Source organism: Takifugu rubripes, chromosome 15 (genome assembly GCF_901000725.2).
Source record: "Takifugu rubripes chromosome 15, fTakRub1.2, whole genome shotgun sequence".
Taxonomy (NCBI): domain Eukaryota; kingdom Metazoa; phylum Chordata; class Actinopteri; order Tetraodontiformes; family Tetraodontidae; genus Takifugu; species Takifugu rubripes.
In genome coordinates, this window is record NC_042299.1 from 522,845 (window position 1) to 546,796 (window position 23,952).

Consider the following 23,952-nt stretch of genomic DNA (forward strand, 5'->3'; position numbering starts at 1 on the left):
CCTGGAGTTGGGGGGGGGGGGTCATTTCCTGGGTATGAAGCAGACATCTCATTAAAACCTCATGAGTTACTTGATGGGGAACAGTATTTAGCTGTGTTGGGGCCAGGGTTCTGGGTCGTGCCTTGCTTGTTTCTTCCAGCAGGGGGCGTGCAGGAGCCGATAACAGTGCACCTGCCGGCCGTCTCCATCAGCCTCCTGTTTAGGGACGAGGCCTGTCCGCCAGCGGTGGAGAGTTTACGTGCTCCTCACGGTCTACACGATCTTTCAATGAAGACGCAGCTTGTGTAGCGATATGAAGCTGAATATTATGGACCACGGACCCATCAGGTAAGAACATGGCTCCGTGCTTGAGGAGGGTTTTTGGGAGAAGAAGAATCCCCCCCCCCGAGAGTTTCAAATTCCCAGATAACCCTAACCCCTAACTCTCTAACCCCTAACTCTCTAACCCTTCACCGGTGCCTCCATGTCCTCCACTCTTGTCAGGAATTTAAGACACAATTTTGCTAGATTTAAAAAACAAAAACATGTTTCGACAGATTCTTAACGTTGCTCCTTCTGTTCGCAGCCTCATCACTGAAGCAAAAATTCAACAAACTAGTCCAATGTCCTCCGTTACCATCTGTCCAGATCAGCCCCAAATTGCGTCCTCCTTGGAAACGTTGCCAAAAGGAGAAAAATGCTCTAAAATCGACCAGCTTGACCAGTGACTCGCTGACGACCGCTGTTTATCTGTGTTGAACAATGACGTCCACATGATGGAGTGAGAGGGAGGAAAAGTCCAAACAACTTTGTTATCTGTCCACTAGCTAACAGCAACACCGCTGTCTTGCATGTCCGTTGTCATGGCAACGCCTGTTCCTGCTTCTGTCTTTGTCAGTAGTGCAGATTTGTGGTGACGCGTCTCACTCCAGAAAGATGTGAAATTGTTATATGTATTTATTATTTATAATTGTTAAATGTGTCCTGGCTGGTCAGAAAATGCGATGCGTATCCGAAGGACTAGCTAGCACATTTGGAAGTGGCCTGAATCAGATTGGAAAACGTCAGATTATATATTGTTTTGTTTATACTGCCTGACAGAAAGAAGATTCATGTCAGATTTGAGTGAACAGACGTTTCTACGTCAGTGTTTGTGCAATATGTATTAGACGGATGCGGTGTCCCTTACTTTTTAATAAAAAGCTAATAAATTGATGTTGGGATTAAAATTGACTGGAATTTCCAGCATTTATCCAGTAAATTGAGGATCTGCTGACCTGGTGCCTGCGTCACTCCTTAACCCCTCCTCCCAGTTTTCCAGGTTAACTACCTGGTGCCCACGGGGTTAGTGACGGACACGTGCTTTACCCGGAGAGTCGGCTGTCCTTTGGGATCAACACGGCTTTTGTTTGCCAGGAATGTCCATTTGGGGTTTTTCACATTGGTGCTTTATAAAAGAAAGGTAAGACACATTTCCAGAGTAGCTGGGTCACACCTGTGGACTGAGCGTGTGAAATTATGATTGCTGATTTCATGGAGATCTAGTGGAACGACCGAGGCTCCTTCAGCATCTTGGTACGTTGATCACTTTTCTTTGCTTCTGCTAACGGCTGTTTTTGTGATGTTACAACCAAGTGTTGCGTTTGTGTGTGATTGTGGTGTCTCTGAGCAGGTTCTGGGCTCTGGTCCCTGTTATTGACGCCCTGGCCTGTGCAGGGGTCCGGCTTGATGGTTTCACTGCACATGTTCTTGGTCCTGACGGCTGCACTACACAAGCAGGGCATCATTTCTGACCATGTGACCTTTGGGAATATCCGCGTAACTCGCACGGCGTTCATAAGTAATGAGTAACATCCAAAACAAACAAGGAACAGCACAACACATCCCATAGTGCAGCAGCACAATAGCCAACCAATTTTCCACTTATTTATTGAGATTTTACCGTCTCCCTCACTGGTTCATACTGAAGCTACTGAATCGTTCCAAAGTTTCCCACTGAAGTCCCAACCAAATGGAATTTTTGAGCCGTAAGAACAGTCGTGCACGGAGGCGTCCAGTGGTTTTGGTCCAGTACTTGTGTTTGACCCGCTGACTCCCAGTCCTGAGGACATGACTGGACGTGTGTCCTCAGGGAGGGACGTGACCCCCCCCCCCCACCAGAAATACTGAGGTGGTTCTGTGGAACTCAGCAGTGGTCCATGAACTCACAATGAGTGAGTTTTTAACATATGACACAATGCTTGAACCAGTGACTCTGATATTATTAATCTGTCATTTGCATCCGTTTTACTTTAGTTAAACTACACAACAAACATTTGAAACGTGTTGTTTCCCTTTTGGGGGCACAGGTAGGGTGCACGTACGGGCGAAGGTAGTCGCCAGTTCATCTCGGCGAGGTTTGGTGCCTTGCTCAAGGACGCCTGGGCAGTGCTCTGAAGGGGTTCTGGCACCTTCCCCTACCACCAGAACACCCTCCAGGTCTTGTCTGTTCTGGATCTTATTTATAAACACTTGATACTCAGAATCCTTTTAAGCAGCAACGGCAGATTTTGGCTGAGTCAATGAAGGAAAACCGTCGTTCAGATATTTCTCCTGAATTCAGGTGTGCAAAGGTCTCCACAGTCCATGTAAATGTTATTGTTTCCGGCCTTGAGTCACCAGTTTAACCTCTGCATACGTAACCCATTTTAAACTTCATCAAATATTTGCAGAGGTTCTGCGTTTGGAAAATGGAATAAAAACGAGAGAATGTTCTACCAGACTGGAGACCATCGTTCAAAGAGAGTTCTAACTTTCACATGTCGTACTCATGGATCGGCGTCTTCCAATGTTACTATCGTAGCATCTTCCTTCTCCTTCTCCTGATTGAAGAGCAGCACAGACAGCGATTCCTCATTATAGTCGAAGGAATTACTAATTACTGCATCTGTCTATTTACGTCAGTGAAGCTGAGAGTCTCTAGCCAACAATAGTCTTTGCCTTCACCTTACTCTTACAAATAGTTAACAATAATTAACGTACAGTACAGTTAATGTACAGATAATGTCATCATCCCAGGGTTCTTGTCTGTGTGGGCTTAAACACGAGGTCAAAGGTTAAATGTTTTCCTCTGTCATTGCATCAAGCTACATATAAAATAATTATTGTTCAGGGTTAGAAAGGGCAAAAAAAACAGGTATGGCGTGTAAATGTAGGAGATCCTGCATGATAATAAAGGTTTGAGCCCTGCTCCACGCTGTCACCTGCCCCACCCCCATCCTTTATGCTGCCCATACAGGACTTCTCCATAGTCAGACAAGCTCCCAAAGGTTTCTATGGCTTCTGTACCTGATTGGGCCGTCAGGGGTCCTACAGGGGTCCTACAGGGGTCCTACAGGGGTCCTACGGGGACCCTCAGATCTTCTTATTATACCTGACACCACTGGGCTGCATCATAAGTTCCTTTGGGATTGTTTTTTAATGTTACATCGATGATGATGTTGATGAAGCCACAGAGTGAAGCTTCAGACCTGAATGATGGCCGTCAGCAAATGTTCTTTTGTTACATTAAGCCGAGGATGAGATGCTTGTGATCAGCCCAGCAAGAGTAAAGCAACTAAATGATGACTTGGTCTAGTCTCAGACTATGACGTCATACAGCGCCAGGGGTAGGGTTGGACAAGAATAGCTTCATTCCACCTTAAGAGGATTACCAGTTACTTATAAGGATGCTGAAATTCCCTCAGTTCTTTTGTGATGTCCAGACTCTGTGAGGTCTGCCTAGAGGTTCTCTACTGGTCCAGCAGGCAGCTGCCCACATTGTGACTGGGTCAGAGAAGTCGGACCACATCTCTCCAGTCTTCTCTCTCTCCATTGGCTTTCCAGTTCATGTCAAAGCTGACTTTACTTTACTGCTCCTAACTGATAAAGCTGTTGTGGCCTCATACCTAAAGGAAGTCGTAGTCCCATATGACCCATCAAGGTCTCCTGGGGGCTTGGTCTCCCACTGGACATTGGGCAGACTTGGTCATTGAAGGTGTTTAGGTGAAGCTAAAGGCCCACTTGTGTACTCATTATAATGTGTGATATACTGTGTGTGTTTTATCGGTTGGATTTATTGGTTGGAGTTGTTACCTGCTCTGTAAAGCACTTTGATTGTGCTAAATAAATAAAATTATTATCCTCACTAATGATGAGTAGTGTTGTCGTGTTGTCTGCATGCAAAGTGACCTTGTTTGTGGTGCGAGAAGCAGTCCAGTCACGTGGACCTAGACTGACCAACAGGGGGCTCCAGGTGGTGGTCCATAGCAGTTCAGTATATTAAAGTGAGGGGCTTAGACTCAATTTGTCCTGTTAACAGGAAACCTTGGTGGTCTCCTGGAGCTGCGAAGGCGACTAATAATGGGAGTCTCGGTGTGATCCTTGGTTACCGTTCCACTGGTACCTTCTCAGCACAACTCCACTCAGTACGGTGTGGAGGCTTTGCCACCAGGGGCACTTGTGCAAAGTAGGTGCATTTTGTTAGTTCTTACCTGGATTTGTGGCTGAAATGAGTTCCCTCCACAGGGTGGCTCCCTTAGAGAGCGCCCAGAAGCTCAGTGACTCGGAAGGAGCTCGGAGAGAGGTCAGCTGTGGCGCCCCGAGCATCCTTGTTCAGGGCAGTTCAGGCTGGACCCGTAAGCAGACAAACAACAGCTGATGGTGTTTGAATAAGGCTTTAACTGAACTGAGATTAAAGTGCACAGTGCGGTGGAAAGTGTGTTGCGTGAAGTGCATGTCCTTCCTCCGGATGAGGGGCGCTTCGTGACCTAGGAAGAGGCGTGAGAAAACGGAGAAAGTTGCTGAAAGGTACGAATCAGGTACGAAATCCTGCAACGAGACACTAATTCGGTTCAGATCAGGGAGGGCCTTCCTCCTAATCACACTCCTCCAGGTAATACTGTTGCTGCCCACATGAGTCTCCCAATAAAATGATAGCGTCCCGAGTTGGAACACCTTTCAGTCTTCGTCCCAGGGGCCTTAGAATACCATTCAGCCTATAAGCATTGCGATGATTTAGATTAGAACTGTTGGTACATTTTCATGATTTTGACAGTAAAAACTCAAAATAAATGTAGACGGATCAGAACTGAACAAACTGTGCAGCTTGATGAAAGTGCAGTTTAATTGATTAGCATGAAATATTAATTTGATGTGTAAAAAACTGTGCTTTACCCTGTTCCTCTAGGTGCTTCCTCCACTAACACCATGGGTCCCCTCAGAGTTACCCTTTCTCCACTCCTCCTCGTCCTCCTGACACCCATCTGCGCTTCCTTCCAATCCCAGGTTGTGCAGCAAGCGTCTGACTTGGAGCCCTTTAGTAATGAGACAAGTTCTTGTCGAGGTAGTGTGGGTTGTAAACCAGGTATCCTACTGCCCGTGTGGTTGCCACTCAAGCCCTCTCCTTGGGACCAGGCAGGGAGGGCTGTTGTCTACTTCGTTTCACTCATGTATTTGTTCCTGGGAGTGTCAATCATCGCTGATCGCTTCATGGCATCGATTGAAGTCATCACCTCCCAGGTATCGCTCCTCTGTCTTTATGTCTATAGAATTTGAACTGTATCTTTTTTTTAATCCAGTAAATGTTTAAAATCTGATGTGTTGAAAAAATGAGCTCTTCAAAGACTGATGTTCCACTAAGAACTAGAAAGATTACCACTAAGATAACAAATAACAATGGAGAGTATAACAATGCGAGAACGCTGCATAGGGAGGACAAGATATGCACTAGACCACTATGCTAAAGCCAAACGCGTGTGATGAGTATAGCTAACAGCAGATAAAAAAGTCCGTGTCCAAAAAATAAGTCCAAACATTTGAATATTATGAAGGCAGAAATTTTGGCCTTCTTAAACTGTGAACATGTTCACTCAGCAATACAACATGGCACGGAGGTTATCGCTCCTTGGCCCTGCCGAGGTGTTATGGAAGCCCAGGTTGCTCAGATACTTGTCTCATGCACTCCTACAGTTCTTCTCTCTCTGGTCCCTCACATCTTCTACTTCTTAATCTCCCTCTTAATGAAGATAGACTGATATAATCGTATTAGTACTTTTGGCAGTGTGCGCACATGGCAAGGCCTACTCCTGGAAAGTGAAATATGCATCTTTATAGAGTCCATCAGTAGAAGGACGGGGATTAGGCTAAGCAAGCTAGCAACCCAGCCTTCACTACCAAGCCTCCTTATTACTTCTGAACAAGATGGACGAGTGGAACGTACAACATCCATGGAGAAAAACATCCTGCACTTTTGTGTTAGGGTGATTACAGAGACGTGGCTTAAACCCGCCATCCTGGTGAGGCTATTGAGCTAGCGGGCCACGTAGCTCAGGACATCAGAGCAGAGGAGGGGCTTTGTGTTTAACCAAGCATCAGCTGGTGCATAACTGCTGTGACATCAGTCATGTCCAGTTTCCCAGGCAGGGATGGAGCAGTATTTAACTTAACCTAACCCTTCTATCGGCTGCCAGAGTTAACAGTTATCATAGTCAGTGCTGTTAACACACCCCCTGATGCTAACACCAAAACAGCATTGAACTACTGCCATTAGCAAAACACAGCAGCCCCACCCAGATGGAATCTATGTAAGAGCAGTTGATTTAAATGAAGCTAACCTAAAGACCGTCCCTCCTGCATGAACAGAGGGGGCTTCTGAATAATGCAGGACTGCTTTAGAGACCCCGAGTGGACTATATTTGAGGAGGACAACATTGCCAGCTACAGCTCCTACTGTTGTACATCAAACGGTGCATGGACAATGTCACTACCACAAAACAGCTCTGTGTGCTTCCCAAACACCATGACTGAAACACTGCGTTTGATCTGATGACCTGCAGCAACACAAGGCCGCCAGGGGAACCTGAGAGGACCCACAGGTGCTAAAGCAGCCCCTCTTTAGCAGTTCTAACCTGTGCCAGATATGGCAGCGAGGAGGGAAACATCACATCACCAGACACCTGAATGTGTACAACCTCTATCTCAGCGCACGTTCCCCACCTGCCTGAAGACGTCCACCATAGTGCCTCTTCCTTACATCTCTTAACTTGACGACAGTCTTGCAGCACCTTTAATCAGGAAGTGTCTCCAGGGGTTAGAACACATCGTTTGCCGCCTTGCTCTTCTTGAGGGACTATCAAGTTTGAGGGTGTCCACCTCAGTGTCCACCTCAGAACTGTGCATGATGTTTTTTAATGTTGTAACTGTCATTTTGACACGGATTACGACAAATTCAAATTAATTTGGTCAAATTCACATATTTGGTTAATTTTAGGAAAAAGAAGTGACCATCACTAAACCAGGTGGTTTAACCACAATAACAACAGTCAGAGTCTGGAACGAGACGGTGTCTAACCTCACACTGATGGCCCTGGGCTCCTCAGCGCCTGAGATCCTACTTTCTGTTATTGAGGTAATGCATTTGACATCCATTGTTCTTTCAGATTTGGATAAAATAATGCGCTGTTAATGTCTTTAATGTCTATGGAAAAGACACTGATATGTCTAGGAATATTGGGCCAGATTCACCAATATGTTCTTAAGAATCTTCTTAGATTCTTTCTTAAGTTGTCCTTAAGAAGTTCCTTAAGAAAACCCTACGTCGGATTCATCAACGCGTTCGTAAACCCCAGAATTGTTCGCAGCTGTGTTCTTAGATTGATGAATTCCATCTGTTCGTAAGTTGAAAGCGCGTGCCAGGTGAGTCTAATTAACATATGATTAGCATAAGTCACTGCCCACTAATGCCCATAAAAGGAACTGCAGCAGGACCCTGTAGACAGAGCCAAAAGCAGCCAAATGCCCAAAGCTAAATGCCCAAAGCGAAATGCCCAAAGCGAAATGCCCAAAGCCAAATGCCCAAAGCCAAATGCCCAAAGCTTGCCTCTCCACGCCTGATTTCTGACGCCGTGTTGCACAATCAAGAAAGGATGGCTAACACGCTTGATAAAATTGCCTCAACCCTGATGACTGTAGCCAACACGCTTAAAGAAATCAACGAGAATGTAAAAAAAAGAAGAATGTAAAAAAAATAAACGTGTAAAAGCTGTGCTCGGATTGTGACAATAATGCATTTTATTCACAAACGGGCAATTAATCGCGCTCGAACGTGAACCGCGTGCCTGCAGTCTGGCCCCAGCATTGCGTCAGGACGCACATCCTCACGGGGTCGTGGCTCTGTGTCCAAACACATCCAGCGCCCCTTTAACATGCCGATGGTGCGTTCAATGGTGGAGCGACTGCGCGCATGCATCTGATTGAATAAAACTCCTGTGGAGTCTGAGGGTTGGTCAGTGGTGTCAACAACCAGGGCATATTCTCGATCCCCTAATAAAATAAATCAAGATCAAATCAAATAAAAAGACAGTTTTGGCATGGTTTCCAATTTGGTTGATTAATGTTAAGTCATTGGCACATTTACGTAATTTTAAAATTCTCCGTAAATCACCAAAAATAGGAAATAAACAAATAAATAAATAAATATGACAGAATATCATTGTAATATTGAATTTTATTGAACTGCACAAGAGAAGAGAACCCAACCATGCCAACATGTCGGCACTGAAATGTGCGCAAGAGTACTCCTGAGTGTTCGTAGGATTTGTTCTTACCTACGCATAAATCCAGGATAAGAAGAAATTGGTGAATGCCACAATCTTCGTAAAATGTTCGTAAATGGGACTTAAGAACAAATTTGTTCGTAAGAACGTTTCGTGAATCTGGCCCATTGTGCCTTCTCTCTCTCTATTATATTCAGTGTGTGTCCATTTGATTTGCCTATGTTACAGAATTTTACCACTTTTATTCAACTTTGGTCTTTTTGTTAAAAGGTGTGTGGCCACGGCTTCAATGCAGGGGAGTTGGGCCCTGGTACCATCGTCGGCAGTGCTGCCTTCAACATGTTTGTAATCATTGGACTGTGCGTACTCATAATCCCTGAGGGAGAACATCGCAGAATCAAACACCTCCGAGTGTACTTCGTCACCGCTTTCTGGAGCGTCTTTGCCTACATTTGGCTGTACCTCATATTGGCTGTCATCTCACCGGGGATTGTGGAGGTGCCTTTCTGATTACTATCACGAGATGCGTTTTCATTTTTAACTTTCTTTTAATACTTCCTGTGTTGACAGGTTTGGGAGGCTGTCGTCACATTGGTTTATTTTCCACTTTTTGTCATATTGGCCTGGATCGCAGACTGCCACCGACTTTTCTTCAAGTGTCTGCACAAAGGCTACCGTGCTGACACGAGCATTGTGGACGCCATGGAAGGTGACCAGGAGCCAACGGGCATTGACGTAGTCATGGGTGAAAGACTGCCAGATGGCAGCTGGTTCTTGGGAACCTCCTGCAGTGAGACCATGTCAGGAAGAGACGTAGAGCCGAGCAGAGATGAGGCAGGTGGCCCAAGGAATGTCTCCATGTTCTGTTTTAACATGAAATAATTGAAATGTAGTTTCAGCTGCATGTGGGTGAAGACAGAGTACACCCCTGAATAAATCGCCATCTTCTCACAGAAGCCTTTGGGAGGATGATATCTTGCTTAAGGGTACCTCGGCAGTGCTCTGCAACTAGAAAACCTCCCATTTTTTTGTCTGCACTCGGGCTTCAACCAACAACCCTCGGCTTCTCAGCCCAGTCTGACTATAGACTAAACTACTACTACTATTATTATTATTATTATTATTATTATTATTATTATTATTATTATTATTAGTAGTAGTAGTAGTAGTAGTAGTAGTAGTAGTAGTAGTAGTATTAGGATTAGTATTATTATTACTGCTACTACTATTATTGACTTTAATTATGAACAGGAAAATGATCTATGCTATCAAGACAAAGAGTCAAATCTATGAAAACAATTCAGGTTATTTCATTTGATTAACATTTCTTGTAACTTGGATAGCCTGATGGTTTTCTGGTCAGTATCAGACATACGATCGCACAAAATGACCGATATTCTGGCTAATATCTCTTTTTGTCAGCAATGCCAGGTGATTTTGGCTGAGGTTCCGATGGTGGCATGCTAGCTCCAGTAACATGAAGTAGCATTAAATAGCTTTTAGTAAGAAATAAAGAGTGAGGAGTGCTGAGTTGTCAAACTGTTTAAGTTGCCAAAGATGAGTAGAAAAGTCAAATCTAGCAATTTGCTCCTTATGCAACAAAACAAAGGGACAACAGACTGTCCGTAAAATCATCTCAAATGTAAGTTCACCAAAAACTAGGCTGATGCTACTGTTGGTCTGAAAGTTTATTCATCTACAATCAGAGACTGAGAAAGTATCATTTCCATCAGGGGTGTTGAAATGAGGAGAAACATGATGGTAAGACTTAGTGACGGTCTACTCAGTATCTTTTATAACCATTGTACAAAAATGAATATGAGTTAATAACAATGTAACTGTTACGTTGTTACAGTACAGGAACAGTGTTTCATTACTATGATGATATGGGTTCAACATCTGTTGGTCACTGTTCTTCAACATCTTCTTCCTCTGCTTCTCCTTGTTATTTTCTTCAGGTAATCTGCATCCTTAAAGACCTCAAAGCTAAACACCCAGACAAAGACCTGGATCAGTTACTGGACATGGCCAACTACTCTGCCTTGGTCCTCCAGAAAAAGAGCCGGGCGTTCTACCGTGTCCAGGTGACGCGCATGATGACGGGCGGTGGCAACATATTACAGAAATATGTTGTGGAACACTCACATCACACAGGCCACAAGGATGACCTGGCCACCTGCTCACGTATTTGCTTTGAAAGGGCACAGTACCAGTGCACAGAGAACTGTGGCGCTCTCTGCCTTGGAGTAGCCCTTAAAGGGGGCACAGGACAGAACACATTCTTCGTGGACTACTGTACAGAAAATGGCTCTGCCAGTGCTGGGGCAGACTATATATTCAATAAAGGAACTTTGGTGTTTGGGCCAGGAGAAACTCGCCAAGAGATCAAGGTGGGGAAAAGCCTACAATTTAGAGAGCCCACCGGCACACACACACACACACACATACACGCACACACACACACACGCACACGCACACACACACACACACACACACACACACACACGCACACACGCACACACACACACACACACACACACACACACACTTGATGCAGCTGCCTCAGCAGGGAATCCTCAGGTGTGTAGCGCTGCTATCAGAGCCGCCTCACTCTATAGGCAGAACACATGCTGGGTGTGGGGCCCCGGGGTCCAACCTGAGGGGCCCAATAGGGTGTCGCTGCAGGAGAAGCAACAGATTCAAGACCGCAGTTCTGGGCCCCTCAGGTTTTCATAACAGCGCCACCTTGTGAGTCAGATATCCCTCTGCTTTCTGCTCTGCTGGAACATCCTAAGCTCACCAGGAGCTTAACTGCAGCTTAAAGGCGTTAGCAACAGCGCTTGACATCTCGACTAGTGCAGCCAAATGTAACCACGCAAGGGAAGATAGGATTGAGGGGTGCGGCTGGCCAGAGGGGAACATCGTGACTATTGAGGAGAGCTACAAAGTACCTTGGGATTCCACGAGCAAATGGGAACCTTGGGTTTGAGGAAGGGTTAGGGTATGAGGAAGTCAGCCACAGTCACATACCTCCAGAAAGTGAAGCAAGTCCTGATCAGTCAGCTGAACCACGGACACAAAGTCCAGGTGAAAACCACTGTCGTGCCGCCAGACATCATCAGGCGTTTGTTCGTACGATGACAAATAACAAAAAAAGTAAGAGATAGAAGCCAAGATAGGAGCATAAAATCAAGAAAGTTCATTACTATGCATGGGGGGTGCACCCCAAGTCCAGCAACCTGAAGCTAAAGGAATAAGAAGGCTGAGGACTAGAGGGCATCACAGCCTCTATATGAAAGAAAAGATGGCACCGAAGCCAAGTCGTCATGTGACAACCTCAGGCAGCAGGAAGCAAAATAATGCAGCAAAGACGGATGAATTCATAAAACGAGGGGACAATATCTGACTAGTTTGCCTAATTTCTTGCTCCAGTAAGCGAAGGAGTATTTCCCAAAGAATTCTCTAAAGAAAAGCAACTTTTGTTGGCATTAAATGTGTCTGTGCATCTTAAATTCCTTAAATTCCTAACCCTATATCAGCCTTGTGTTCCTCCTAACAGCTCTAATGTAAATAAATAAACTGAGACTACATTGTCATTATTAGTGGGACAAAAATGTACCACGTCTGGTTCGGCATCATCAGCGGCGCATCATTGACCAGGGGCACAGGTACCTCGAGAGAAGGAGACGCTCAGGTGATTCAGCGAGTGGTCGCATAGCTACTTACTTACATAGCTACTTACTTACATAGCTACTTACTTACATAGCTACTTACTTACATAGCTACTTACTTACATAGCTACTTATAATAAGACCACTCAGTGCGACTCTGGCTGGGAATGTTGCCATAAATGTGTCTGTTTTCATCCTTTTTGGGTGAAGTTGTGCTTGAGTTGATTCTTGTCCGATCAGGAGATGAAGTGTTTCACATATTAAGGGTTAGACAATAAAATGATACTCAACAAAAGTGTTAAGATAAGTGAGCAGATGTAGGTGTTTATGAGCAGGAGACTCCAGAGGGTCTGATGCCCCAGGTGCTCGATTCTTTGTTGAAAATGAGGAGATAAGGGCCAGGGTATCAAAGGTGTGGGAGGGGGGGGGTGGTGGCTGGAGAAGGTCTTAGAGGTAGGGGGAAGACATGGGGACCTTGTGGATGAGGACGAACTTTAAATTGATTCAGTGTGGTCTCAGCAGTCTAAATGTGGTCTCAGGGGTCTCAGTGTGGTCTCAGATGTCTCAATGTGGTCTCAGGGGTCTCGGTGTGGCCTCAGGGGGTCTTAATGTGGTCTCAGGGGTCTCAGTGTGGTCTCAGGGGTCTCAGTGTGGTCTCAGCAGTCTCAATGTGGTCTCAGTGTGGTCTCAGGGGTCTCAGTGTGGTCTCAGCAGTCTCAATGTGGTCTCAGGGGTGTTGGTGTGGTCTCAGGGGTCTCAGTGTGGTCTCAGGGTGGTCTCGGGGGTCTCAGTGTGGTATCAGCAATCTCAGTGAGGTCTCAGGGGTCTCGGTGTGGTCTCAGTGTGGTCTCAGGGGTCTCGGTGTGGTCTCAGGGGTCTCAGTGTGGTCTCAGGGTTCTCGGTGTGGTCTCAGGGGTCTCGGTGTGGTCTCAGGGGTCTCAGTGTGGTCTCAGGGTTCTCGGTGTGGTCTCAGGGGTCTCAGTGTGGTCTCAGGAAGGTCTCAGGGGTCTCGGTGTGGTCTCAGGGGTCTCAGGAAGGTCTCAGGGGTCTCGGTGTGGTCTCAGGAAGGTCTCAGGGGTCTCGGTGTGGTCTCAGGGGTCTCAGGGAGGTCTCAGGGGTCTCGGTGTGGTCTCTAGGAGACATACTGAACATATTTGTTTAAATCTCCCTAGATGACAAACATGTCAACTCAGCAGATATAGAAAACTAGAAAAACAGCTGCACCAGGTATTCCAAAGACTTCTCGAAATGTAAAGGGAAAGTTCCACATCACTACTGTGTCTAATCTTCTAAGATGTGGTTGAAGGCACCAGCATTGCATTTATACTTGTCCTACACACATGACTATGTTGTTCTTGTCGGATTGCAGTGATGGAAAAACTATTTTCTTTCTTTATCAGAGAGTTGCATTGAAATGTGATCATTGTTTTTGAGCTAGTTGTGAACTCTCTCCGATTGTTCACATCTGTGATTTCTAGGTGGACATCTTGGATGATGACATTTTTGAGGAGGATGGGCAGTTCTTTGTGCGTCTTCAGAACCTTAGGCAAGAAGGATGTGAAGGGGCAGGTTCTCCACCTAAGGGAAGACTAGTGGAACCCCTGGTTGCCTCCATCACGATCTTAGATGATGACCATGCTGGCATCTTCATCTTTGGTCAGCAAGTTCTGCGGATGAATATGGGCACAGGCACACTGACAGTGACAGTGGTGAGGAACTGTGGCTCCAGAGGCCCCGTAGCTGTGCCATTCCATACCCAAGATGGGAGCGCCAAGGCCGGCGTGGACTATCAGGAGAGCAAAGGCCTCCTCCAGTTTGCTGATAAACAGACCAGGTGAGGATTGCCATTCCTGGACCTGCCTTGCCTTAATTCTACATGCCCCCTCTTTGGGAGATGATTTCCAAACACACTACTCTGATCTCTTTTAATTTCATATTTACCGCCCACATGTTTAACATGTTTCTGTGTGTTTCCACCATCCATGTATATTTGCAGTCAGACCTTAAAAGTGCAGATTTTAAATGTGGAGCAGTGTGAAATACGGAAAAGCTTCTTCATCGTCCTGGAAGACCCAGCATGGCAGCAGGAAGGCATCTCTGGTACGTGCTGAAGCCAATGTGTTTATTTCTGGGAGAGAACTTTAAATTGCACCCTTTAAAAGTCCACTTAGGGCTCTGGGGTCTCGAACCTTCAATCATTGGTTTTTGGATCGTGTCTTTATGTAAACGTGCTAAAAACGCCAGAGTTTCTGGGATGAATGTTGCTGTATTTCTGACAGGCAGCTCCAGCCTTACGGAGGAAGAAGCTGAGAAGGTGTCCGAGATGGGAAAACCCATTTTAGGACAGCACAGCAGACTGGAGGTTATGGTTGGGGAGTCCTCAGAGCTGAAGGTGTGTGATGGCTCAAAGAAAACTTCTAATCCCCTATTGCAGAGGTGTCAAACTCAAATACCCAGTGGGCCAAAATTCAAAACTGGGCCAAAGTCACGGGCCAACATTGATATTTATTGAAAAAAATCTTCCTCCAGCTATAAAAGGGAACCTTTTGATATGGACCCAAACTAGTTTTGGGTCAAAGAAAAACAAGAAAGAAAAGAAAGAAAACTTCAATGAAAACTTCTAATCCCTTATTGTATGAGACATCTGTAGTATAATCCATTAATATTTACGAGATTATATCAATATGGACATTTCCATAATTTAATCAATCAATCAATCAATCAATCAATCAATCAGTCTTTATTTATACAGCCTCTGTTACAATCAGAATTGTTTCAAGGCGCTTTCCAGAATCCCAGGGCCTGACCCCAGACAAGCAACAGTGGCAAGGAAAAACTCCCCTTTAACAGGAAGAAACCTTGAGCAGGACCAGGCTCATGTAGGGGGACCCTCCTGCTGATGGGGGGGGGGGGGTAGAGAGAGGAGAAGGGGGGGAGGAGAGGAGAGGAGAGGAGAGGAGAGGAGAGGAGAGGAGAGGAGAGGAGAGGAGAGGAGAGGAGAGGAGAGGAGGGGACAATAGGTAGAAATCAGGGAAATACATTAATTACAACAAACTGTTGGTGTAGGAGTTGAGTGGGTCAGCGGGGTCAGAGGTCAGTGGTTGCCAGCTAAATGGACTGTAGTCATCTACGACTCTGCTCTGCATGGTTGGCCACTCCATGTGCATTCACCCTTTCACACTCACATTCACACACTGTTGACCCAATAACTTAAAAGTCTGGATTTAGGAGGAGCCCTTCCTGCACATGCATGAGAAAGAAAGGGTTTTGGAGCCGTTTAGAGGTTCCGTGTCTTGCATTTTTACACTTCTACTTGTAGAATGCAGGGTTCTGGGATGAAAGCATGACTGGAGCGACTGCTCCACCTCCTCAGCTACGTTTGTCACAGCGTCCTGGTTTAAATTCCACTCGCTGTTTGTGGGAATTCTGCAAGTGGTGGACCTGACCCAGCAGACTCAGATGACCTGTGTTGAAATGAAGTTTGCTGAGTTTACGGAGAAGTGACGCCAACACAGCAACGGTTCATTCATGCAGTGCCAGCACCGGTTCTGATGAGACATTTGGACCGAGAGGTCGAGGAAGGTCGCTGGCCGGGGTCCTCCTTCAGGACACTAAATGACAGTAAAGGCCAATTCTACAGTACAATTTAGAGAGAAATAGCAGTTTCCTTCACACTATGGGAAGGTTCATGTGCTTGGATTTAATAACTTCATGATCTTGTTCTGCTTTTGAAACTGACTCAATTTATTCTGAGCTCATTTGATCCAGTACCCTGCCCGGATTAGACTGTCTTCATTCATGAGTTACACCTGCCTTTGTGGACTTCTGATTAAAAATGCTGTCTATTGTCACAGAACACCGTGGTTAAATTCAAGAGAGACACAAATCTGGCTTTAGTGATCGCAACTCACTCGTGGAGAGAGCAATTTATGGAAGCAGTCACAGTCAACGCAGGTCAGTCTCTAATTTTTTCATTGTGTTTTATTTCCTTCAAATGATCCAGCAACGATAGAAGATTCTCCCTGGTAATTTGACCTAAGAAGCAAATGTTCAGTGCCTCATGTTGACTGAGAAGCATGATTCTAAAGTGGCACGTCTAAGATCATGGCTGGAATTTAAACGGTCAGTTACTGCTAACTATTACCTCTAACATAGCTAACAATAATGACTGTGGGTAGCAATCCTATAGCCGCAGTGACTGCGGATGACTCGCCCATTGCGAGACCGGAGCAGCACCCTGACAGAGGGGGAAACGGCTGCTGAGGAAACACTAGAATTGGTCCTAGAATATGGGAACAGAATCTGGCACAGGACTGGTGTCGGCAGCAGCTGCAGCAATCAGAGAACTAAATCCAGGTGATCCTCACTGGGATTCCACTAAGATCCCCCCCCCCCCCAACCTGCAGGGGAAGGGAGATAAACAAAAAGAGAGGAAGAACTAAGAACACGAGAACCATGACAGGAACCACAAATCCACCAGGGGCCTCATGTACAAAGGGTGCGTACGTAAAGAAAACGTTGGGCACGCACTTTTCCAGTCAGGACTGAGCCAGTCAGGACTGAGCCAGTCAGGACTGAGGCAGTCAGGACTGAGGCAGTCAGGACTGAGCCAGTCAGGACTGAGCCAGTCCTGACTGGCTCAGTCAGGACTGAGCCAGTCAGGACGGAGCCAGTCAGGACTGAACCAGTCAGGACTGAGCCAGTCCTGACTGAGCCAGTCAGGACTGAGGCAGTCAGGACGGAGCCAGTCAGGACGGAGCCAGTCAGGACTGAGCCAGTCAGGACTGAGCCAGTCAGGACTGAGCCAGTCAGGACTGAGGCAGTCAGGACTGAGCCAGTCAGGACGGAGCCAGTCAGGACGGAGGCAGTCAGGACTGAGCCAGTCAGGACTGAGCCAGTCAGGACTGAGGCAGTCAGGACTGAGCCAGTCAGGACTGAGCCAGTCAGGACGGAGCCAGTCAGGACTGAGCCAGTCAGGACTGAGCCAGTCAGGACTGAACCAGTCAGGACTGAACCAGTCAGGACTGAGGCAGTCAGGACTGAGCCAGTCAGGACTGAACCAGTCAGGACTGAGCCAGTCAGGACTGAGCCAGTCAGGACTGAGGCAGTCAGGACTGAGGCAGTCAGGACTGAGCCAGTCAGGACTGAGCCAGTCAGGACTGAGCCAGTCAGGACTGAACCAGTCAGGACTGTTGGAGTTGTTGCTTATTTGAAGCATTTTTGCCGTTAAAGACGTGTGTAAGTTGTTAAAGTGCCTCCATTCTCCTTGCTGCAGCACTGCGTTCCTTCCCAATAGCGCCTGAGCCGTGTTAGTGGTGTGTAGCCTCCTAAACTGCTTTCATGTAGTAGTAGAGCATCGAACTCTTCCATCTATTATTAATACCAGAGGACGCTGCCAAAAGAAAGATTTTCTTTGTGCCTCCATCTAATTGACGAGTGCCTCCAACAATCAGTAAAGTTCCTTGTTATGTGTTTGGGACTGTTTGCATTGTCTGATGGTGCACAACCCCCCCCCCCCCCACACACACACACACACACACACAGACTACCATGTGATTCAGGCATACGCACACTTTCAGACTTTTCAGACTTTGCTTGACCTTGCTTTCCTGGATTTGAGTATAAATCCTGCCAGTCTTTGTACACGAGGCCCCAGAACTCCAACTCCTGAACTCCGTAGTTTGTGGGGAGTTCTAATTTATTTTCTCTGCATTTGTTTTAAACAGGTGCTGAAGATGGTGAGGGCCAGGTGCAGCCAATTCCTAACTGCTTTGACTATTTCATGCACATTCTGTGCCTTTTCTGGAAGATTCTGTTTGCTTGCATCCCACCTACGGAGTATTGGAATGGCTGGGCATGCTTCATCGTATCGGTTGTTGGAATTGGGTTTTTAACAGCCATTATCGGAGACGTTGCCTCTCATTTTGGCTGCACTGTGGGCCTGAGGGACACTGTTACTGCAGTGGTTTTTGTGGCACTGGGGACCTCACTTCCTGGTAGGTGGTTTTTATTCAGCCTATTTCATATATTCAAATGAGAGGATTTCCCTGGAGTCAGTCCAGCTGGTCCACATACAGCATGCAGCAATCTATTTGAATCTATTCCCACATTAACCTGTATATCAAGAGCTTGTGTTCAGAGACATGTGAAGATTTTATTCAATACTGTAAAGAACCGACGTAAAAGTCAAACCTAACTGTATAAACATTGCTCACCTCTGCCAAAACAAAGTTTCAATATTATCAGGGTTAGGGTAACATGTTTTATACAGTGTTTTGGGAGTCACTTGCCAAACACTGGTTATTATTATTGTTGTTGTAGAAACTTTTGAATAATTTAAGGGAGAAACCAATAAAATACAGACCCAACCCTAAGCATAATGCATCCCCAACTCCCTAGTTCCAATGCTAACCCCTAACCCTAACCCTAACCCATAATACAGCCCTAACTCTGACCTTAACCTAACCCTAACCCTCACCTAAACATAACTCTAGTTCTAAACCTAACACCTAACCCTAGCCATAACCCTAACTCTAGTTCTAACCTTAACTCCTAACCCTAACGTAACCCTAACCCTAGTTCTAACCTTAACCCTAACACAGCCCTAACCCAAACCTAATCCGAACCCCAAGGCTAACCCTAACCATAATAGGGCCCAAACCCTAACCTTACCCCTAACCCTAACCCTAACCCTAGTTCCAACCCTAACCCTAGTTCCAAACCTAACCCTAGTTCCAACCCTAACCCTAGTTCCAAACCTAACCATAACCCTTAACCTAACCTAACCTAACCCTAACTCACAGGTCAAGCAACCCCTCCCCTTAAGACTTATGATGCTTGTCCAGATGGTGGTCTAGCTGGATGACAGACTAGTAGAAATGTTGAAGTTGTATTCATTGGAATAACTGAGTGACTTCACTTTTTTCCAGATACATTTGCCAGTAAATTTGCTGCCACTCAAGACCAATATGCAGATGCCTGTGTGGGAAATGTGACAGGAAGCAACGCCGTAAATGTGTTTCTGGGTATCGGCTTGGCATGGTCCGTAGCTGCCGTATATTGGAAGATAAAAGGCGGGGTGTTCCATGTGGACCCTGGCTCACTGGCCTTCTCTGTCACTCTTTTCACCATTTTTGCATTCTTGTCAATGGGAGTTTTGATGCTACGCAGAAGATCAGCTATTGGCAGTGAGCTGGGGGGGCCACGGATCCCTAAAGTTCTCACCTCAATGCTATTCTTCGGACTATGGTTCCTGTATATCCTCCTGTCCAGCCTGGAGGTCTACTGCCATATTCGGGGATTCTGATGACAGTATCAACGCTCTGCCTGTTCTCCATCTCTCCGTTTGTGTCTCTCTAGACTGGATCAGAGGAAAATAAAAGGAAGCTCTGATATGTGACACCGAGCAACGATGCATTTGTACACTGTTAGAAAAAGACCGTCGTTTTTACAGGAAAACGCTGGCAGCTGGGGTTACCAGAGAATTCCTGTAAAAAAACCAACAGAACAGTAGATAAATTTACAAAGAAAATATGTAAATGGTTTTACAGTGAATGCCAAGGCTGAACTGTTAATTCTACAAAAAAAATCTATCAATTTCATGGATCATTGTTGTATATAAATAGATCATTTCCTGTACTTTTTACATGTAACTACTTATTATGCGTCAATAAATTGTAAAATTAACGTGGAACTACCAGGCAAAAAACTATTTAAACTGGTAGAACAACAGTAAAACTTTGCATGTTAAATGGAGCTGTTCTGTATATTCTACATACAAGCTACTCATTATATGCAGTAGTTGTATGTTTTAATAATCAGTTTAAAATGATTAGAACTACACCAAAAAAAATGCAAAAATACATCATGATAAACGACAAGAGAATATCACTTTTAGGAAATTTATTGAACAGCCATTGTGATTAGTTGCCAACAATTAGATTCACTTTTTCAAAATATAGAGCATGCAAAGACGTTGGGGTCCAGGGTTGTGTTGCTGGTTTCTTCCTGCAGTGGCGTGGAGGAGCCACTCATCAGCCACGGCTGGTGCCGCAGGCAGACGCACCTGCGGGCTCTCTTCAATCTACCGTGCCATTTAAGGACAGAACTCCCATGTGTTGTGGCTTTGATGCTTTGTTCTGCCTGTTTCCCTTGCGTCTTCCCTGCTTGTTCGAGGTCTCCATGTCGTCTGCTGGACCTGCGAACGTTCACCGGTCCTGCGGACGGCACGGGGACCTCGACCGTGCCGGGAAGACACCAAGGACACAAAGGCAGTCCTCCTGGACTGCAGGAATCTCAGGAGTCCGATTCTGCACGTTCGTAGGTCCAGCAGACGACATTGGAGACCTCGAACAAGCAGGGAAGACGCAAGGGAAACAGGCAGAACAAAGCATCAAAGCCACAACACACAGGAGTTCTGTCCTTAAATGGCACGGTAGATTGAAGAGAGCCCGCAGGTGCGTCTGCCTGCGGCGCCAGCCGTGGCTGATGAGTGGCTCCTCCAAGCAACTGCAGGAAGAAACCAGCAACACAACCCTGGACCCCAACACAAAGAACTTTCAAGCATTGGCTCTTTTTACCTGCTGAACAGACAGAGTTACAGGTCATACTTTATCTGTGTTATTTTTTGCTAAAACATATTCTATTTGAGTAATTGAAGATAGACAAGATTTTTACAACACTGTGGAACATTGTTGGATAACAAGGACAACAAGCAGGTGGCAGAACCTCTTCATAGAAAGTTACAAAATGCACCTTTAAAACAAAACTTGCATGTTGTACATTTAACAAAGTGAAAATTAACAGCACCTCTTCTCTAGCAGTCAACAGAGTCCTTGTTTAGCCTTCACGCCACTCATGATCAGCGAGATCCTGTATCAGGGTCAGAACTCGAGGCTTTGAGTTTTTATTCTCTACTTTGGTTCCTTTTTCTGGGTTTATCAAGAAAAAACACCTGTAGAATAAAAGCATATAAAAACATATTAAGCATTTTAATGAGTTAAAAGAAGACTACAGGAATGAATGAATACACACATCCATATATAAACAAACAGTCTGAGTCTGGGTCCGAGCCAAGACTCAAAGTCATATCAAAACCAATGCTGCACCCAGAGCCAAGGCCGAGAATCAGACCCACACCAAGACCAGGTGTGATTACGGCTCTTAGTCTGGGTCTGACTCTCGGCCTTGGCTCTGGGTGCAGTCCGGACTCCAGGTCCCAGGAAATGTTTACTCACCTTTGAAGAAACTCCAGTGTAGAAGCCAGCTCAGATGGATAATGGATGTTGAAACAGTAGTAGCTCCCAAACATTAGCCACAATGCAGAAATGAAGGAAGAGATGTTTGTTTTGACAAGGTTCCGATCCAGACTCAGCATGTACCTTGTTGAGGAATAGCAGGACTGGCCTATAATTTAACAGGTTATATTAATAAGTCCATGGTGGTCATAACTCAGTCACTCACATAACAAATTCAGACACATATGCAAGAGACTTGTGGATTTTTTTGTAAAAACGTGCTTACAACCACTTACTGGACATGACACAGACCTGTCTTCGCCAATGTGATCCTTTAAGTGTGACACTAGCTCTTTCACTGTTTGAAAATGGCGGACACACAACGAAACCGAACATTTTAAATCCGCAACAACAGAAACAGCTTGTGGCTCAAGTATATTGTGCACACGGTAAAAATGGCCCTTGAAAGCCGAGTAAGTAGTAAAGGTTTTATTACAGTTGGCGCCAACACATTTGAAAAGACAACGTGGCTCATTCCTATGCACTCTGCAATGTTGCACATAGCATCTTAACGTAACCAATTTCTTTTTACAAAAGACACAGATGATCATTTTTATAATTTCAAGTGTTTGTCTGTCTCTTTCTGCTTAATAATTACGAACTGATGTACTTTTTGAAATATGGAGAATTGCTAACTTACGCCATTTGCTATTAGCACACATTTTTGCTAGGTCTCCCAAAGAAAGTAAGAAAACTTACCGTGCAAACTTTAGACTTTCCAATTGCGCAGTCACTCCAGACCCTGCAAAATCTTGTGTGTAGTGTGTCGATTTTTTGTAAAATCTTTTGAAATGAAAAATTTCTGCGATTTCTGCTCTGTTCCGACCCGTTCGCGAGTGGTGTCAGTTGTGTCCGTCAACGAGGAGCTCGCGCTTTTCACGTCTTTCCATCATTATCCAATCAGAGACGAGCTTAACCCGCGCAATTTTAAACTCAAAAATACAAGTATCGGAAGGAGGCGGCTTTATTGCACAGGTATCAGCCTCTGGAGAGGGGCGCCGTTAGGTCGATTAGCCAGTGATGATGATGCACTGCCCATTACGAGTATTATGAATATTGTACCGGTATTGGCTTTCTATTTGAATTATTATATAAATAAATATTATTATATAAATAATAATAATAATAATAATTGTTGTTGTTATTGTTGCTGTTATTATTATTATTATTATTATTATTAACATCAATAATAATAATAATGGGCTGTAATGCATTAAAATTTAAAGACAAAAAATATATAAAGCAAGGGTTAAGATTGAACAGTACAATAGGCTACTAAAAACAATGTCATTATAAGTTTATATTTTTAAAAAATATAAATAGATAGGCAGTAAACGGTTTCACGTTACAATGAAATTTTGTGTGAAATCACATTTGGTTGACCTCAATTAACATAATTTCATCAATGTTAAAAGGAATAATTTTGGTAAAGGACAAACTTGTGAAGAGAATAACATATAGTTTTTGTATTTTTTAAAAAAAAAGACAAACAATAGTTTTTGCAATATTTGCATGTCAATTTATCAAAGTTGCTTTGTTATGAGTATTGCAGTATTTCCCGGTTTATTTTGCCAATATTTGTAATTTTAACAAATAAATTCCATTCAAATCACATATTGTTGTAGTATATCTAACAAAAAATGCTGTTTAATAGTTTACAAAATTTCACAGTGATTTAAACAAAAAATATATGTATTTGGGTTTACAAGATTTTTTTGTAGGGATTTTACAATGTTTTTATGTACATTTCACGGTCTTTTTTTAGAGTGTAACCATTGAACACGGTCGCTATGTAAGCGCAACTAGTCATAAATAATGAGCCCAGCACATGTTCACAATTAAAATGGGGAATAAACAGCATAAATAATCAAATGAATTGGTTTACGCTGAATTGAAAAACAATAATAATATTGTTACAATATATTGAAATCATAACTGACGCATGTTCGTTCACAGTACAATAGGTGGGTCATCTACTGGACTAGGTAATAAATGGTTTGACGAAATAAAAACGGCCACTTGTCATTGGCAACATTAGCAACACATTATTAGAGCCCATTTCTCTCTGGGAGACGTTCCAACGTTAACACAGCCACGCTGGAAATATGAATGGTAAATCTAGATCTTCTTGCTGGATCCGATAACCTATCATCAAATCAAATCAATCTTTATTTATATAGCATCTTATACAATCAGAATTGTTTCAAGGCGCTTTCCAGAATCCCAGGGCCTGACCCCAGACAAGCAACAGTGGCAAGGAAAAACTCCCCTTTAACAGGAGGAAACCTTGAGCAGGACCAGGCTCATGTAGGCGGACCCTCCTGCTGATGGGGGGGGGGGTAGAGAGAGAGGAGAGGAGAGGAGAGGAGAGGAGAGGAGGGGAGAGGGAGGAGAGGAGAGGAGAGGAGAGGGACGGGGAGGAGGAGAGGAGAG

General features: G+C 44.8%; 1 protein-coding gene and 1 long non-coding RNA gene across 5 annotated transcripts; one reads left to right on the forward strand and one right to left on the reverse strand.

Moving 5' to 3' along the window:
* The first annotated feature begins 34 nt into the window (after window positions 1-34).
* On the forward strand, window positions 35-23,667 carry LOC101069794 (sodium/calcium exchanger 2-like). Of its 4 annotated transcripts, none has more exons than XR_003891076.1 (13): window positions 1,242-1,441; window positions 5,186-5,517; window positions 7,268-7,405; window positions 8,823-9,050; window positions 9,123-9,386; window positions 10,511-10,942; window positions 13,702-14,057; window positions 14,220-14,323; window positions 14,503-14,615; window positions 16,078-16,177; window positions 17,950-18,219; window positions 19,153-19,641; window positions 23,287-23,666. XR_003891076.1 is itself a non-coding variant. In XM_003976591.3 (12 exons), the coding sequence occupies exons 2-12, from the start codon at window positions 5,206-5,208 to the stop codon at window positions 19,527-19,529; spliced, it is 2,694 nt and encodes an 897-aa protein (XP_003976640.2). In that variant the 5' UTR covers window positions 1,241-1,441; window positions 5,186-5,205; the 3' UTR covers window positions 19,530-19,644. The 4 variants fall into 4 exon arrangements, 2 of the variants coding, with proteins under 2 accessions (XP_029704668.1, XP_003976640.2); XR_003891077.1 differs by lacking the exon at window positions 1,242-1,441 and adding an exon at window positions 1,483-4,817 and having other exon boundaries at window positions 23,287-23,667; XM_003976591.3 differs by lacking the exon at window positions 23,287-23,666 and having other exon boundaries at window positions 1,241-1,441; window positions 19,153-19,644.
* On the reverse strand, window positions 21,056-22,490 carry LOC115252766 (uncharacterized). The gene is made up of 4 exons (XR_003891078.1): window positions 22,219-22,490; window positions 21,756-21,817; window positions 21,460-21,628; window positions 21,056-21,176 (listed from the first exon to the last, which is right to left on the reverse strand). It is a non-coding gene; the product is annotated as an uncharacterized lncRNA (long non-coding RNA).
* Window positions 23,668-23,952: the final 285 nt, after the last annotated feature.